The sequence below is a fragment of the Macrosteles quadrilineatus genome, unplaced genomic scaffold (assembly GCF_028750875.1).
Source record: "Macrosteles quadrilineatus isolate MER2022 unplaced genomic scaffold, UCM_ALF_1.0 Scaffold_2__2_contigs__length_208266976, whole genome shotgun sequence".
In the NCBI taxonomy this organism is placed as follows: domain Eukaryota; kingdom Metazoa; phylum Arthropoda; class Insecta; order Hemiptera; family Cicadellidae; genus Macrosteles; species Macrosteles quadrilineatus.
In genome coordinates, this window is record NW_026542595.1 from 140,594,387 (window position 1) to 140,614,003 (window position 19,617).

General features: G+C 30.1%; 1 protein-coding gene across 18 annotated transcripts in view; it reads right to left on the reverse strand.

Moving 5' to 3' along the window:
* Nucleotides 1–19,617, reverse strand: part of LOC128987958 (CUGBP Elav-like family member 1) — a 696,992-nt gene that overhangs the window by 322,537 nt on the left and 354,838 nt on the right. For 12 of the 18 annotated variants that reach the window (XM_054409093.1, XM_054409091.1, XM_054409094.1 and 9 more), the window contains one exon: nt 18,840–18,866. The exons of the other annotated variants lie outside the window; for them this stretch is intronic. In XM_054409093.1, the coding sequence (XP_054265068.1) occupies nt 18,840–18,866 (27 nt within the window). The remainder of the gene's footprint in view (nt 1–18,839; nt 18,867–19,617) is intronic. 18 annotated transcript variants of the gene reach the window in all.

A 19,617-nucleotide genomic window follows, 5' to 3' on the forward strand; every position in this document is an offset into this window, starting at 1 on the left:
CGATGTGGTAAGCTTATACCACACCGACAGACCAATATGTCGTTATATACTACATATACTCTACACATAGCAATGATATAGGACATATACATATTTCTTTGACACATATGTGGCCAGTTTATGACAAGGTCTGTATTATTTCACACATTGGTTTCGCAGTAATGATGTGGTAAGCATATACCACACCGACAGACTGATCTGTCATTATATACTACACATACTGTACACATAACTATAAACATAAACAATGTAGATACTCCTGCAGTAAACTACTATATGTTTCACACAGCTCGTATACCGTATGTTGTACATTATGTATTTTATGATTAGTTCGTCTGAGGCCAATAGTAGAGCGGCAAGTGTCAGCAAAGCTATGTATGACTGATCTGTCATTATATACTACACATACTGTACACATAACTATGATATGTCCAGCATATATCCACGTTTCTTTGACACATATGTGGTCAGTTTGTGACGAGGTCTGTATTATTTCACACCCTTGTGGTTCGTAGTAACGATGTGGTTAGCCTATACACCGACAGGATGATGCGTCGTTATATACTGCATATGTACTGCATGCATACTAAATATACATCCTCCATAACTCTGAAACGGATTTTTTTCTTTTATTCATTAGATATATGGCTAGATTATATTAATAAGGGTACATGTCAAGTAGTATATTCCATAAAAAAAAAACACAACACCGCAGCCCCGAATGTCAAATGTGAATATTAGTCATAACGGGGGCAGTTAAAAAATACGAACTTGAGTACTTAATTAAATGTAAATTTTGGGTAATAAATCAAGTAATAACTTAAATGTTAGAAGAATGATATAATTTGGCATATATGAGGTAGATGTACAAGGTTCTTCAAATATTGGTTAAGGATAGCATGTTTTTGATGATTTGAGCTATAAACAAATCTTAAAAAGTTTATTCGTTATTTAAATGGTTTTCATAATATAGCTTTCTAGTACAGTATAAATAAGAGAAAAATTCCATAAACCTAAAAAAATTTGCACAAGCGGAGAATTTGGTACAGATAATGGGCGTACCTTCCTTTTGAACATACTACAAGTCCCCTAAAATTGAAGCTGTGCTACGGCCGCCAAATTTGAAAATGGCGGAATATTTCTGTATTTTTTGCTATAGTTACTTTTTTATTAGAGATACAGAAAAAGCTAAATATAAAAAATTTTGTCCATAACGGGTTTTGAGACATTTGTGATTAAGTATATTTAGTTTATATTTATTTATCAAAAATAGACGAAACCCATGAAAATCGACGGTTACTTTCAAGGTTTGCGACAATTCATCCCATTTAGTTAAATAGTGTGATACTAGAAAATGTTAAAATTTTACTTCATTTAATGAGTAAAACAAATCCGCTACAGCTAACCGGAAAACTTGGCAAATTTCTATTTGTCTGATTGAATGTTTTATTAAATGTAGGAAATAAAATCAGGTTTAACAAGTAGCTAGGATTCCTGCTACGGGGAGGGTATTATAGAGTGTATTTTTAGTAAAGTATCAATAGCTTAGTATAAAATAAACTAATTTTCCACGTTTGACCAAAATTAATCTACAAACGAGCAAACAATAACAGTTTACTTATTCATAAGAATAGCATGGGAGTTTTAAATTTACAATAATTTACAAATTTAAGTTTACAAATTGTTTTATTTTTTGGGGGTCAAAACATATTTTTATTGTACTATTCCAAGTGAGCTGTAGTTTTATATATCACTTTCCATATTACATTATATACCTCAATCGTCGTACTTAATGAACTCATATTTTACTAGATGCATTTCGTTAAATTAACATTTTGTTGCACTAGATAATTAAAAATAACTTTTAGATAAACGGATGGTAATTATAAAACTCAAAATGTTATTTAAAATTAATACAAATATTAGATGTTTATATTTTGTTACTAAAAGCTTTGCACACAGCCACTATTAACTCTATGTTTACAACACAAACAATGTAGATACTCCAACGGTAAACTACTATATGTTTCACACAGCTCGTATACCGTATGTTGTACATTATGTATTTTATGATTAGTTCGTCTGAGGCCATAAATAGTAAAGCAGCAAGTGCCAGCAAAGCTTTGTATATCTGCATGTTGTGCTTGATGCATTGCCTTGTATTTTAGAGTAATTCCGTGCAATGAATAACTATTAATTAGTGGAAGTGAGACGTTTGTGTAGACGGACACATTTAATGCTGTCCCGTAATTAACTACAGAGAAAATAATATTGTTTAATTGTGTAGTGTTTGTGTGTGTGTACAAAATACAAAAAAAAAAACTAAACATCCTAAATTAACGAACTTGAATTTATAAAATTTTTACAAAATAAATAATTTAATAATTCTAATATAATCTAAAAAAATTACAAATATTCAATCCTGTAGCTGCCCAGAAAAAACCTTAAATCACACTACAATAAGTTTGGCATTTAATAAAATCTTTCATTTGAAGAAATGATCAAATTAAAACAAAAAACCTAAATCTATATTTACCCTCAATATATATATATATCACATCTGTTATCCATTGTAAAACGTGAATTTTTATTCTCTTTTACCAAAGACATGTAAGTGCACTGTGTAGACTAAATTCGTTTCCCTTATGTTTAATTAAGGTTTCCAGCTGTGGTACCAACGGGAATAATTTCACAAATGTAATAACGTTTAACTTTATAAAATAATTATAAGCTTACAAAATAGAAAACAATTGAAACTATAAGTAAATCACATACTTTCTACATACACTAACAACATCTTGTCATTATCAATAACGTTCAATCATACATATTTTATTCATCTTCAAGTGATTACATATAGCAAATTAATGAGTATGTTAAATATATGATAATAATATCATGTCTAAGGTGTTAACATAACACCTTACTAAAGCCCAAAGTGTAAAGGTGTTGTTAGAGGTTGTCCTACGTCAAAGAAAGCTCGTGTGAAGTTATCAAAGGCGTTGCTTCTCAGTTCTCACGTACGCGTCTACCGTGATCCTTAATGAGCTGCTTTTGTTCATATCACAATATGAACTATAATTCGCTTTGATAAGGAAATAAACTCAGGAATTGTTTGAACAAAATAATGAATGCAGAATATGAATTTTAAAAGGGTTGTTTGTTATTTGCAATGTGTAAGGTTGAGTTATAGATTGAATATATACATTTTATTTGTCATAATAAGCATTTGTGTGCACACAATGGGTAGTCCAGGCTACCTAGAATAGTAAACATTATTTTGCTTTTACTAACAAACAGTTCTGACGCAGTGTAAATCGGGTTGTCACGGGCATTAAATACTTTTAAGAGTAATAATTGCGAAAAACTAAAACTATAGTACGTTAAATAGAAGTATAATAAAGTTTAGATATAAATTTGAGTATGGATGGCAAATCTTAGTTATGTCCTTAAGCAGTAAAAAATATGTCTTGTTAATTACTGTTGCATTGACCAATTTAATTCAAACTATACAAATTGATCAGTGTACGACTGTTTAACATTCAAAATCTAATCAATAAATTAGATCAACTCAAAATTAAAAATATTAATAGCAAAACTTTATAAGAATAAACAATGAAATAAAAACTGAAACAAATGACATAAATGCAATTATATTATGGAATTGTCGGTGCTAAATATTGTGTTTTCAAGCATACAGTACCTGAACAAATGCTTTTAAAATATTGCTATCAAAGTCAAACTGTACTGACAAGTTTTGAAACATTCTGTAGCACTCTTTTTAAGTACCGCCAATATCATAAACTGGTCGAACCTTAATTTTATTGAAACTGTGATTATACGTTTAATATATTTCAGCTTATATAAATCAATTTCAAACGCAGCTTGATTTAATTTGAAAACAAATTTAAGTGTTTTCCTGCACAATACGATACAAATTTACTATAGCAAAATGGGAAGAACCATATTTGGACCTTAGAGCATAAATTAAGCTACGAAAAAACATAAACAGTTAATTTAAAAGCTAATTTTCCGCTAAAACGTTAAGTCCTTACTATGTTTACTATTGTTGACTGACCTCTTCGAAACTACCAATAAACCAAGCTCGGAACTCACTGCCGTTTTATGTCTTGGTTGGATCTGAGGAAGTTGTTAGATAACTTTGGCTACATATATGTCTTTATTTCTTCATTTAAGCTTGACTAATGACTAGGTATAAATTTGGTTTTTTATGTCACCTTCGTCTAATTGAAATATTTTGTAAAACAAATACTTGTAGTTCTAAATAGTAGTTGTATTCTATTTAGTAGCTACATTATAACTGTTTCCATCATGATAAACGCTTTGTTAGGTTTAAAGCATATAGCATTTAAGTGAATGGTTTAAGAATGGTGTTAATGAATCCTTTTTTCATGTCAAGTCTTGTAAGGGGAATTTTATACTGTGTATTTATTTGTTGTTATTGATTCACAAAATGTATTAACGTTTCTATCTTTATTGTTAATTTGTTTTTATTGTTATTGTTATTTATTCAATCATAACATTTTTTGTTAATTATTTTAGTTTGCTATAGCTTTACTTTCCTGTTTTGTAAAATGGTGTTACCGTGGAAATGAATTAATTGAACTGAATTAAATGTGATTTTAATTAAAAATAAAAATGTAAATGTGTATATGCGATACCCTAACAGCTGCTTACGCTTTAAGTTTGTGTCTTTAGCAATCCTAAGTATTAAAACCCTACCAGAGAAATTATTAGTTAATTATAAGTTCACCATCAAAGCTTGAAGGGCCGACCCTCTTCATAATAATATGGTCAGCGCCAGACGCGGCCATTAATGCTGAAGCCACTCGTCTTAATTTAATGTGATTTCATAACTCGGGCGTTCCACATCAAAGGAAATGTCAGACCACTTATTAAATTAGATATGTTACGCAACAGTGTAACTGAATGCAAGTTTTGAGATTGCAGGCTGTTAATTAACACTAGCAAGTTAGAGTGATTATGTGCAAGTATTTACAATCGATCCACAATGTTTTGAGTTACACTCAATAGTATAACATATGACTTAATAACTAACATCCCTTTGAATTTTGGAAAACTGAATAATTTTTTTGTTGGACCTTTTAATTTAGAGCTGAAACAAATCTAGCTAGTATTAACGTATGGCGAAACTCTTTTAACACACATAATAAATGCGATAAAAACTTTCAATTTCAAACGAAACGGTAAAAAAAACAGTGAGACTAAAATATTTTACGATAATTGTTCACGGAAAAATTTAACAAAACAAATCATTTGTGTGTTAAGAATACGATCCAGAACACTTTTTGTCCTGGACAACGAGATGGAGCCTCAATACTCAAGTTTTTTTTTTTCTAATTAGGTTCAGTTTGTTGGGATGGCAGCAAAAAACTTAAACGCCTACAAAGTTTTCTCGTAGTTATATGCAGTTACTAATTTAACTTAATTGTCTTTGTAAAATCCTTTAAACAGCTTTACTTGATCTGCTTAGTATAATAAATACATTTATTCATAAAATGTTAAAGGATTTTTATAAAACCGGCTAACACAAAGTAGCTTGACTGATTTAAACATTTGATTAGTAAAGTGATAAAGAATGATAAATATGATAAAAAAGAGTGGTAAAGAATAGTAAGAAATAAACCTAAAAAAAAATTTAAATATCCCTCAATGTCCCCTTATGAAATTACCGCAATAGAGCTATATTAGCTCTTAATGATTAATGGTAAATGGTTAATGATCAATATTATAAATATTTATTATAAATATTATAAATATTATATTGATTATTATTATAGTGCATAAATATTCTATACAAAATTACAAATTGGAAACATACATACAGTGTATTTTATCCTAGTTTCAACCTTTAATCTTTTTACATGAATGAGCCTAAAGTTTCAAGCCGGTTATGTGTATGACAATATTTTTCAGCCAAGCGGTTCCGTCAGGCCAAGCGGCAGAAGTGAACCCATTTGTATGTAAATTCTGCGTTAAACGCTAAAACCGTTTTGACTTTGTTGCATAATACTTGAACATTATCATCAATTTTACTTTTTGAAAATGTTCTAGTTTATTGTTGTTCAATATACTGCAACACCGTTTAAATATCCCAAATACCCCACAACAATTTTGAAATTTTGCAAAATATTTACACACTATAGTATTATGTTACGAAACAACAAGTAATTATGTGCTATAAGCAACCGTTACGTGGAAAAACTAATACGTTCTGTTATTGATTCTACCTCAAATTCTAACTGAGAATTAATACTAATAATTATTTTGTGTAGGTAACATGAACTATTCAACAAACCTTAAAACATGTAGAGTTAAAATTTGCGGCTAGTGTTTGACAAATTAATTTACGATACCTTTATTACAGGTTTTAATTGATTTAAATATATCCGGTTAAATTTTGTTTCTTCTATTTCAGGATGCTAACTGAACGTAAATGCTGAGAAATAAACTTAACTTATAATTTTCCATCCTCATTTAGGATAGGTAACACATTTATCTAGTCGCAACAGAAATTTAGGAATTACACTGGGACTTGACATTTACTTTTAACGATCAACCTTGCTTAAATTACTCAAAAATACAGAAAATATATACGTCTAATAACACTTGCAATAATATATTTACACTTATACTGTTGACTTACAACACGGTAAATACATGTAAAAGTTGGTAAGTGGTGATCGATTTCGATTGGACACTCCAATCATCATCAGACCCAATAGGCGAAAAAAACCCATGTTTCATGTGTTGGTTTGGATTCGCCTATTGGGTCTGATGATGATTGGAGTGTCCAATCGAAATCAATCACCACTTACCAACTTTTACATGTATTTGCCGTCTTGTAAGTCAACAGTATAAGTGTAAATATATTATTGCAAGTGTTATTAGACGTATATATTTTCTGTATTTTTCAGGTAATTTAATAACACGTACGATGCTAATCAAGAAGTTATAAATTACTCAAGAACATGGTAAAAATTTACGGTACAGTTTTACAAGATTATGTTTATTTTGTTTATTAATATTCACCTGAATGCCATCACACACTGTAAAAAGCATTTCACATTTCCTGTCGTCAAAAAAGGGAGACACGTCAATTGTCGAGTGATAGATGGAAGCCCTCTACCTCCCTCTACAAGTAACAAGATGGATCTGTGGTCAGCTCCAAACAATGAAGGGGATAAAACAGCGTCGACGAGAACCGGGGGATAACTTTCCACCCCTAGAGTTACAGCCAAGGACAGAGGTAGGGTTAAAATCTACAAGGCACGCAGTAACTATTCAACACACATTTACACACTTGATAGGCCAAAAAACTCACTATTTCACATATATTTTTGCTTATAGTGGGAGATTGAAAGAATGAAGTTGGAACCATTTTTTTTTCTTTCAAAAATAATTCTACGTATAAAAGGTTGTGGGTTTCGTGTAGCCTACGGTGCTATGATACGTTATTTTATTTGCATACTTAAGTAAACTATTTGTGAAATATTTTAAATCAAGAAACTGTATGTTTTGCTAAATGACATGACCAATGCATGTAATTGTTATTTTTGGTTAAATAAATGAGTTATTGAGTTATTGAGTTATTGAGTTATTAAATTTATTAAAACAAATTTATTAAAACATCTAATTTTAACTGTGATGACAGTTTTACATATATATTGTAGGTACTTTGGTATTATACCAATCGCACAAAAAAAAATGTCTTGAAATAAAATTATCTTCAATATTTCAACATAGACTGGTATCTATGTCGTAAATCAGTAACTAGTCAAAACCAAGTTGGTTCAAATACGATGTTGGTTGGCATTTCTTATTTTTGTGTCTAGTTCTCTAACCCACTGACTCCCGTTGTTTGATGATTTTTCTAAACACGACAAAGTATTTTTAGCTTTTTTCCAGTAGCGTATAGCCACCAACTAATCGTGAAATAGCTTCAAGTTAGTGTCTATAGGCTAGCACATATCGCAGATAAATGTGATGACCTTTAACATGAATCTTTAACTGTAAATAATAAGGATTCATACGAAGAAAAACTGTCAAATTTCTTACATCACATTTCTCATATAACTTTTTACCCCTATAAATCAAAAGTGCGGGAAAAAGCAAAACACGAAATGCGTTTTAGCGTGATTTAGTGACGCAGAGTAATTCAATCGTCAGAAAGTTGACGACTGTACGAAAATGACAAAACGGTTGCAGTATTTTATGATGGGAGCGATTTGCGTCAACAACTAACCTATTTATATGTAAATTGTGCACTAAATAACGACAGCAGTAGCGAGCGGGAGACTGTGGTCGCAGTTACAAAAACCACTGTTTCCATCAATATTTTGTTACTTTGCTTATAACGCTTTGTCTGACTCGCTTTATTTATTTGTTTACTCTACATGTTTTTATACCTTTACTAAAAGGACATATAATATGCTAATATAAATAATTGTAAAAGGTATAAAGTAGTTTATAAATGAACGTCGATAAACGGATGGATTTATTGATAAGGAAGTGTTTTATTTTTTTTAGACGCTTAGAACAAAACCTATCTGTAATTTAGCTTACATTCAATATAATATAGTATCTACGACATAAAATGATAATCAATTTCAAATTTTCGTACAGTTTCACGATTATATTTTCAATTTGCCGATGCCTAATCTATAAGTCCTAAAATATTATTGGGATCTTAGATGTAAGTGGTATGTTAATTTACTCGATAGAAAAAACTGTAACATATAAATTATAACATAAAGTTTTAAAATATTTTTATTATAATGTTTTAACTCTATGTTAACTGTAACAAACCATAAGTTTTTAATAGAAAATATAAAGCTGATTCTAAAAAAAAAAAAAAAAAAAACACTGAAAATGGCATTATATTGGCTAAAAGTTTAGGAAAATGAGATTTTATTAGGCAATGTCAAAAAATTTAGAAAAATCTAAATTCGTCTGTTGCCGAAAGTATGAGCGAGATATCACTATCCAATTTGTGCATTTTATTGCAATTTAAGTGCATAATTATGTCTAAAAATATTTGACACTGACTACCAAAACACTGAAAAAAATTAACATATAATAATACTATGACTGGATAACTTGAAATAAGATACTAGTTAGTTATATAATAGTTGAGATAGTTCAACAATGGTAAGAATAAAATAATCCCTTAAAGCCATAATCGACTTACTTTTCAAACTGAATTTAAATTGGTAACGGTCGATAAATTAATTTATACTCAGGAATACAAATGAGTTACGCCTATGCAATGTGCATCAAAATGACATTGTATATACATAGTAATATTAAGATACATAGTTATTTAAATCATAAGTCTTAAGCACGGTCTTTGTAAGACGATAAAAGCACTCCATAGTTCCTGTCCGGTGACACCATATGATGGATCATCGCTGGTGTCGTGATGACGTGTAAGATGGATCTGTGAGGTCATGTTGCTCATAATAAGAGGGTCAGGGCCACGGAAACCTTTAGATACCTGGACGACCTTGGGATAATCATTCAGATCATGTTAGCGAGATAATTTATAAAATGAGTTTTTTAGGTTTTAATGTAGACTGGTAAAGATATTTTCTCTATAGTAAAAGAGATGACGCCATGGAAACATTTGGGTGATCGAAGTACAGTAAGACTTGGAAAGAAGTTATTATAATCTACTTTAGTTTACAAAATCTAAAAAATTGCAGTATTTATATAGATCTTTGTGGTAATGTTAGCGATGGTAAAATGTTTATTCTGAAAGCCTTGAAATATTGTATTTAGGAAATGTATTACACATGTATAGGACGGAATTGTTTTGAATGGCCACCTATTTATTGGTTTAATTTCACTATAATCACTGTCGATTCTTGAGCTTTACTGTAAGTTGAAACTTCTTTTACTGGTTATACTAATTAAAATGTAAGGGAAACCAGTTCAAAACAGAGATCTTATATCACGTTTCAGCAACATTACAAAGAGGTAAATATGACCATTTCAATAAGATAAGCTATTTTCTATACATTCATCAAAGTGCATTGTGTATACAGTTTACATTTATACAGTATAACTTATAGAGTATACAGTATACAGTTATGTTCGTTTCCCCTAATCTGGGGTACATTTTTCGTAACGTTTTTATAAAAAATCTTGTAAAGGCAAACACAAATAATCTTCTTATATACATTCTTATCGTCTCAAAAATCATAGATGCAATAAACAATCCACCGAATCTGGGGTGTTAGGCATTAATGTTTTCAATCTTGAAGGTACGGTCAAAACTGTTCTGGTGTTTAACTTTGAATTAAAATGCAAATGCGCTCACTTCTCTCTCAGTTGATGGTCGCCAATTGGCGGGAGATATTATCACATTAGCTGGCGAGGATATGCCTTAACATTCTGCTCTAGGTTGGCGTACATATTATTCCATACCGTAATAGCAAGGTGGGTACACATTTTACATTTGACTATTTTACTATTAAAATCTCTTTTTAAGTAGTCAAATATTTTAGGAGTGAAAACTATATTGTTTAGATTATAAACCTCTATGAAGTTATTATTGAACCTTTTTCAATACAAGTGTAATAAGACAAAAGTGACTTAAGCAACTGATTTTTGTAGTTATAATCAGTTATAAACACAATTAATACTTGGTGGGGACGCCAATTTCCATTCACAACAATTTTAAACACTATGACATCATCAATCTCCGGTATGGGACTCGTCTAGTATAGTAGGCTCAAAGTAGAGAACATGAAGTTGGTCTCATATTTCAATTAGCTTCCTTGACCGTGTTGGCAGCTCAACACCGCCTCAGACTACGAAAAACCCTAACAGTATTTTAATCTCTATTATTTTAAGTGGTGATTTTAATGGAAATAAACATGTGTAAATTTGTAACTACGTTCGAGGGGATGCGTGAACTAACTCAGTTTCGAATCCTAGTTCAAGCACAGTTATTTGACAGTGAGGTGGAACTCAGAAAATATGTCGTACCGTAAATTATTGCCCTGTACCTACTAGGAGGGTTAATTTTACTGAATCAACAAAAGGTACATAGAAAACATGCATCGGAGAGTCAGGGTGTATGTTTTTTCCAAGTGTTGTAAAGTAATCCTAGGAATTTTACCCGTTTGTTATATTATATTGGCAAATAAATACGTATTTATCTAACATACGATAGGTCATAATCGGCAGTTGGGCCTGTTTATGACCGTTATTTCTGGTCAAAACTAAAATATATTTCAAGCATATAATATCTTGTAATTAATTTTAAGGGGCAGTCAAAGTTTGTTTTAAATAATAAATCTACTTAATCATAAACATATCCAAGCTCAGTATTGTGTTTGATAATATTACATTAGTCAGTCAAAGCAACCATAAAACCATGTAGTGTTGGGAGGAAGATGCCGAGGCAATCATATGAGTGGGGCTCAGTAAACCAAGTTAATAATGTTTACGACTTGAAACAGCAGTGTCTAAGCCACAATCCCATCTCTACTTGCAACAGTTTATAGTTGGACTAATAGGCACAACACCACAGTAGTGCAAGTACTTTGAGGGAATTGAGATATCAACTTTAGTTGAATGATTTTAAAATCAATGAATTGTTTAAAATATTTAAGTGTTTAAGAGGTATCTTAGTAATTTAACTGACTTACCCGTAAAGGATATTAGTTGTGGAAAATTTTGTATAAAGTATTATAAGGTATCATTCAACACAATAATTTAATAATCTTTGAATTCAATAATCGTTAGTGTCTTTTGTTAATAGTGTATTACTATTTTCAAACAGTCACTAATTGACAAGACTATTTAAATTAATAATAAATATTTAATTAATTGAATTAATTAAGAATTAATATTTTATTCTGTGAGAGCTTTAATGAAGAATTTAAGCATAAAATGGGGTATAAAGGTAAAAGTAGTATGTATATTCATAGTAAATAATATATTCTTTTGTGCATTATAAAATACTATAACTAACTTATAAATAAAAAATTATTTTTAAAATTTCACGTTTTTAAACGCTCTAAAAAGTATACAATAGTTTTTAGATATGTAGAGAGAACAAATACTTGTTAGATTTAAAATGAGAAAGGAAGGGCGCATGCAATAGATAATAATGATTCAATTGGTAGATAGACCAAATCGTAAATTAGCAAGTTATTTTATTAGGTTTAAATTACTTATATGTATTAAATATATAGATAATAAATCGTCATAGAAACTACTATAAATTTAGCGAAAAAAAATGATAGTCTTTGTTGAAATCCCATATGGGCTAATTTAAAATGTAACTTGGAAGAACTGAAACATTCCACCAATCAAACGACCATTTTCCGTGTCTTGCATTGTCTATACAACACAATAATCTTGGTTCAAACCCACTGTTCCAGAATCCAGACTAAGGTTCATTTCCATACAGTCCACGTACTTGAGCCTATCCATGGGTAATTGCTGGAAGATTGGATTTGGATTTGCGAGCGTTTGGGAGGCAATCGGAACGAATATCTAACGGCAACGTCTTTGCAATTGTACTTGCTGGAGGAAATTTCTATTGTTTTCAGTTTAAAAAGGGATAACACTGTTACAATCATTTCGATTACAACATTATACAGTATTCTTTCATTTTTGACTCCAGCTTGTTTATTTTGCATTTTTTAACAGATTTTGAATTTTGCATGTTTTCATTTTGAATGTGACGAACTTATTGTGTTTATTGTAAATGATGTTAAATTAATACTTATAACATGATTTTTCCATCCATGTATAAAAACAAATTTTTCTTTAAAGGTTAATTTTTAAAGTTAAGTTTTGTTCGAGTTTTATGTGAAAAACTTTTCCATCGGTCACAGGATTATTCAAAGAAAAATTAGACTGTAAATAAATGGATACATGCGGTAAAAATGTTATACTATAACGTTCTCTATATTATTTTAAAATATAAAATTATCGGACAATCCTAATCCATAAATGAACAGTTGAAATTATTTTACGGTGAACTGTCCAACGCACACTGTCCTATTCATTTCCCAACTTTTTTATACGGATTATTAAATTACGATTAAGTATATATGCCAGCCAAATAGACCATAATATTTTGCCCTGGTACTAGCTTACCATTATATTTTTAATTTCGTACAATAATCCGTTCTAGAATCTCTTTAGAACAAAAGCAGACCTTTCACTTTATTTCGCAGGTTAGTGGCAAAACGGTGACAATAATTTAAGACCAGAAGCCACAGCATAAGTAAACCTCTCTGTATGCAAATGCAAGGCAATAGCGCTTGTACGGAGGGAAAGTGTATTAGATTTCCAAACGGAAAATGTGGGTATTTAAAAGAGTGGGTTTAAATAAAAATATACAACGGAAATATTTATATCTGCGAAATATGCGAGTTTGTAATGTAAAATATTGTGTTATATTTGAAAATAGTTTGGGAATACATTAGGATACATAAATATCCGTTACATGGGTACCAATAAATTTAAAAGTTAACGTCATTAAATGAAATTAAAACTCAGTCCCAGCTGCATAAAAAATTACCAAATTCTCCTTATTTTCTTTCTATTATTTCTTTTAGATACGACGTTTAGTAGTATTTTAATTTCTGAATAAGAATAATGGATGTCTAACCTGAAGTAGTGCACTTTATGTGAGCTTATAACAAATTAAGTTAGATAATTCAATCAACAAAATCAATGAACACTTTGATTAGTTTATAACCTAACAGATTATATAAAAAAATTTACAACATTATATTAATACGCAAAAATTACTGAATTTTATTCAACGGTCAAGTAAATAAAAGTGCTTTGAATCCATGAAAAACTTAATTTCTAGTTAAAGTAGAATTCCTGCAGTACACAGCCTACACATAACATTTTGTACATATAAAATAGTACCAAGTCATCATTTTATGTCGTGGAGTAATACAATTTTCCCATGACGAATGATTTCTAGCAGAGCCAAAACAATAGTTGTTTATTCCTTGTTATGAAAGTGACGCTGACTACACTGGTGTGAGGATGATCATGTTTGGTGTAGAGAGGTATTGTGTAGGGGATTGTATATCAAGGGGGAGGGGTGAAGGAAGGGTTGTATATACAGAGGTACAACGTTTATCCGGTTTATACCTTCAGCTGTGGGCAGAATATCGATGAGGCGGTGGACACTGTTGTGGCCGAGGCTCACAGTTATTCCCAGCTTAAATAACACCATTGACTTCGGATACTGGTAGTACACGTCACATATTGTTGTAATTTCTCAAGCCTGGTTTGTTTTAACGAATTTCCCTATAGGGGAAGTAGCTATTACCGTAGGTGTCACGGTAAGACCTAGGCCCGGGACAGATTTACTTTTTCATTTTGATATCCCCAGAGGCCAAAAACACCATTTGTTAAAAAATTTTTTATATGAACGCGATAACTTAAATAGTTTATGTCCGATTTTGATGAAATTTGATTTAAAGGCGGGGTAAACTTGAATGAGTTCGCGAACAAGCATGATCGGACCATGGAAACGGGGTTTTATTGGGTAAAAAATGGGTTTTCTCATCTTTGACTCTCAAAACACAACATTTCTTAATTTCCCTCCAGACATTTATGAAGAACTTAAAAACAAATTTGGTATACCAAAGTGTTTTTGTACGGTCATTGGCAACGGAGAAAACTCAGAGATTTGTAAATTTAAAATTCCCATGCTATTCTTATGAAGAATATTGTAAGATGTTGTTTTTGCTTGTTTATAGATATATTTTTATCAAACTTAACAAATTTTTTTATTTTATAATAACATATTAATATTTTACCAAAAACACACTTTATTAGTTTCACTGTACCAGCATTCCTATGTACTCTCTAAACTTAATGTTATTTGAATATATTTAATTAAAAATAAATTGAGGCAAATGGAAATTTACTTGGACGACAGATTTGCTGAGGCGGGGGTATACATTTTGTTTTACGTTTTGCTTTCAGGTCAAAAAATTAAAAGGAAGCTATTTTCATACTAAACAAGGTAATTTTCTAATTTAATATCAGTGATCAGAAAAATACAAAGTCTCACTAAATGAGTAATATAAATCTCTGTGATAAACCGATCGTAAAAAAGAAGCATTTAATACTTTAAAATGGCGTATAAGTCAGTCATATACTGAATATAATTAAATATACTTTGTAAGCTAAAGGCTATCTCAAATATTTGGATTATTTCGATACCTATTGTTTGTAAAACATTCGTAGGGAAATTGTAAGGGTATAAGGGTAAGCAATAGGAAAACAATCCCATTCGAGAGGTTCAGAAAATCGTTCACGTCGCTGGCAAGATAGGTAATCGTTTGTGTATACAACGGGCTCTATACAACTACACTTTGGCGGGCTTACATGATTCCACTATGGAATAACATCATGTTTCTCGTTCGTCAATGTTCGTACATAATCTTTAAATAAATGTGAATCTATGTAGTGTACATATCAGAAAGCAGCGACAGTCACCTGGAAATGAAACATGATAAGAGGTTTTGAAACGAATATATTTTGTGCTATGGGTTTCTTAAGTATTGAATTAGAAATTAAAACTTATTCCCACGCGGGGAATAAGCGATTAATTAGCGTAGGACTCGTATTAAGACCTGAATCCAGAATCTATTTACTTATTAAATGTTGTGTCTTATGTAATGTAACTCTATGCTAAAAACACCATCCGTTTAAATTCATATTTTTATTTTTACATCAGTTATGGATTCGAGTAAAAAACATCCATTTTTCATAAAATTGTGAAAAAGTGTAAACCTACGTTTTATTAGATCGACCTCGAATTAGTACGGTGAGAAAATTGGAATGCAGTAGTGTAAGTTAAAAATCAAATTTACCTTTTTCGAACCCTAAAAATAGTAATATACCATTTATTTCTAAACCATGGTGTAGGGGAAAAAATAGTTCAGTATTTTGAAGCATATTTTTACAACTATTGGTTAAGGAGAAAATCCCCAAAAACTAAAAATTTTAAATTATCTTTTTATTCTTATAGAGAATAATACCCTTTTGTAGTATGCTTGTTTGTGGTTATATTTTTGATTTTATTAGGCTTATTTATTTATTTAAAACTTATCTATGAACATTTCGCTAACCGAATTACTATTTTAAACTATTGATTTAAATAGGGCATTATTCTGTCATGATTCAGTTAATATTTTGGTGAACATCTAATCAGGCAAACTGTAATCGGCTTACTCTGCAGGTATTCTGCACCGGGGGTATTCTAAAATAGTTTATCGCCGGTTTTTATCTTTACAATCTGAAAAACTAACTATATATGTATGTAAAAAAAAACGTTGAAAAAATTTAACTATACATGTATTGTACGCCTAACGTAAACATTATTTAACAATATGATTTTAATATGTTACCAGCATTTTGGAAAAAAATAAACAAATTTATTTTTTTTTACTTTTTGAATTATTACAACCTTTTAATATAAGAAACCTATTAAAATAGTTAATATATTTATAGGCCTATAATTATGTTTGTCAACAATAATTATCTCAACTTTCAAAGATTTCAATTTCAATTTTGTTGTCATAATATGATGTTCTTATATATAAATACAGAAGTAAATTTTACTAAGTCAATGTGTGAATAAAAACATGCAACATGTTTATGTCAACAAAGGCATTCGAAGAGGTCATAAGATTTATGTTCATGATCCCTTCCAGAATATCAATGGCATCCAACGGTTTGTTGAGAGAAACTTTTACTTCCTCTTTCATTTTTGTGGGACATGTACTGGTATACTCTAAATGTAAACTAAAATCATAATGTAAAAATGTAATATGTTGTTAAACTTCATAATTTATCGATTTGTGAACTTGGATCAATTTGTTATTAAACTATTGTCTGGTTATAAACCAGATACATTTCTAAACACATCTATATTCCTAACTCGTACACTTATACAGTTATAGTCTTATATAAACATCAGCATTCTCACTAGTCTAGGGGATAAAACACAAGGATTCTTTAAAAAAAATCCCACCAGTCATCAAAAAGAGATTAAAACACTTCAAGTATTTCTAAAAGTAGTAAAATCTTTTTTTTGTTCTTGTAACGGTAGACTATTTTTATATAGCCGACAATATCAAAATGATATAGCCTAGGTAATAACTTCTCTATTTGTTATACCAAATAATCTACGTTTTGAAAATATTAATTTAATAATCCATTCAAAGTTATCAAAAATATTTTCATTGAATACATGGATACCAATTAAAAAGTTGTAATATAATTTTCTTTCTCTTACTTTTTCTTCCAAGGCGAAAGGTTCCTCAATTATAGGGTCTTAATAATGATTTTTTAAAATCTTCAAAGTAAAATAGGATAACAAAAACATAGCGCACAATATATTCAGTAAATCACGCATTATAAAACTGTATTCCACGTAATAAGCAAAAAAACTCAGCGCTACTCATATTTACCTAACAAGAATGATTTATGCAGCGTAACGTGAAACAAATGATGAAAGTGTGAAATTGTATAACTCGTCAACAATGAGCACCGTTCTAGTGTATTATGTTACGCGACTGTATCCAATTTACATTGTTCTCACATAACCTAAAACATGTAACCGGATATGTTTTGTTGTCCCCGCATCACTGAGCCCCTCATTATAAAACAACCCCTTTAACGAGATCGTTAATGTTGTGGATGTATGGTGTATTTATCGAGTGGTGTTAGTGTCCTCGCTATTTCGTCTGATCAATGAAATACGTTTGATATTACATATTTAGTATAAAAATGTGTTGAATTACATATTTTTGTACGAAAACCATATCTGATTTAAGAGTTAACATTTAAGGACTTTACCTTGATAATTTAAATATTTTATAGCCCAAAAAACTTACTGCACAACAGAAAAACTTTGATTGATCCTTAACTCGTAAACAGAATTTCCAGAATAAAAAATACATCAAAATAAATAGCATAAATATATTGAGTCGTTACAACGTTAATCAGTTGCAAACCATGTTTGAAAGCAAATTTTATTAATGTAAATTTAAGTGGTAGAAACGTGTAAAATACTAATATACAAGGGAAATAGGTTGAATTTAGTTTTGTTATTGTATAAGCATTTATATGGGGTTGACTGGGGAAATTAAATATTTGATCTGAGTTGCCTGTATATTTCCGATTTCATTATTGAGAAGACACAAGATTTGTGGGAAAAGTGCCATAGATGGAGATAAATTCTATGAGTGCATCACATTTATCAATTATTCTTTTTTATTTTGTAGAAAAGAATGATAGAATTTTTTTAAAGTAAGCTTTGAAATTTTTTCTATGTTATGAATAACGATTAGGTAGTTTGTCTTGGAAGAAAAATTGTATAAAAAGTGGCAATTTTAAAAACGTCCCTAAACAGTTATAGCGTATATTATAGCTAAATGAAATTATAGCTAATGTAGTAGCCTTACATTATTATATTCATGGATGCATTTTGCTACTAAAATTATTCGGAAACAATAATCGACTTAAGAATGACGGTCATGCGTTATTCTAAAAGCAACCAAACGAATCAGAAATTCTCTTATATTAATGTTTTGCACGTGGGTCATCTATTATTAGACTCAGACTCAAATTTAAGGACTTATATTAAAGCAATGTACACATTAAATAAAAGCAAACAAAGCAATAAGCAGTAGCTTAGTCCCTACCTTCCACCATTTAATAGCCAAGCCGATATGAGCTTACTGCATATGTGTTTAACCAGTTACGTAATGTTATTCTAATATCTTACGTACCCCTTAACCGCGTGTCGCAAAATCGGCCTGTTAACAGTAACACAATGTTAGTATGCATACCTTTTGTTAAGTGGATAAAATAAACTACCGGTAAAATAAAAATAAAATTTAAAAATCCTACTTTGTAATGCCCAAAATTATATACCTTAATTGTTATGAAACAAAGTTAACATTAGTATATTTAGTTTGTAAAAATATGTTACTTGTAATACCAGTTAAGTATAATGATAAATTCTAGTTTTTTAATTAAAAAAAGGCAATTACAATGAAGATGATTAATACGAAGTACTTGTATAGAAAATGTGATGCATTTATTAGTCTTTTAATGAAATAAATTAGTAAGCTTGTTCAGTTATGAGACTATAGTCAGCAAGATGCCATTACTCTAGGGTTTGGTAATTAATAGAGTATTAAGATCTTTATAAGCTGATTAAAATTAACACAACCCAATATCTTTAAGAGATTCCTGATGATAAACATACCATGAAGTATATAAATGCAATTTCCTCAAACGATTTATACAAAGCACAATTGTGAATAAAAATGAAAATAGTAAACCATTGTTAAATGAATCTCAAATGTAGCACAAAACTGCAAAACAAAAAAAGCATATTTAACGTATGAATTGTAGCATGTTAAATAAACACAAGCCTTGGACGAAAATGAAAATGATGAAAAGAAAATTAAAATAAATCAAAACGCAGTTCTCATTTCTGTCTAAACCCAAAATCTGATAATACAATTTTAGTAATTGAATAAAATTCTAACCGAAAACCAC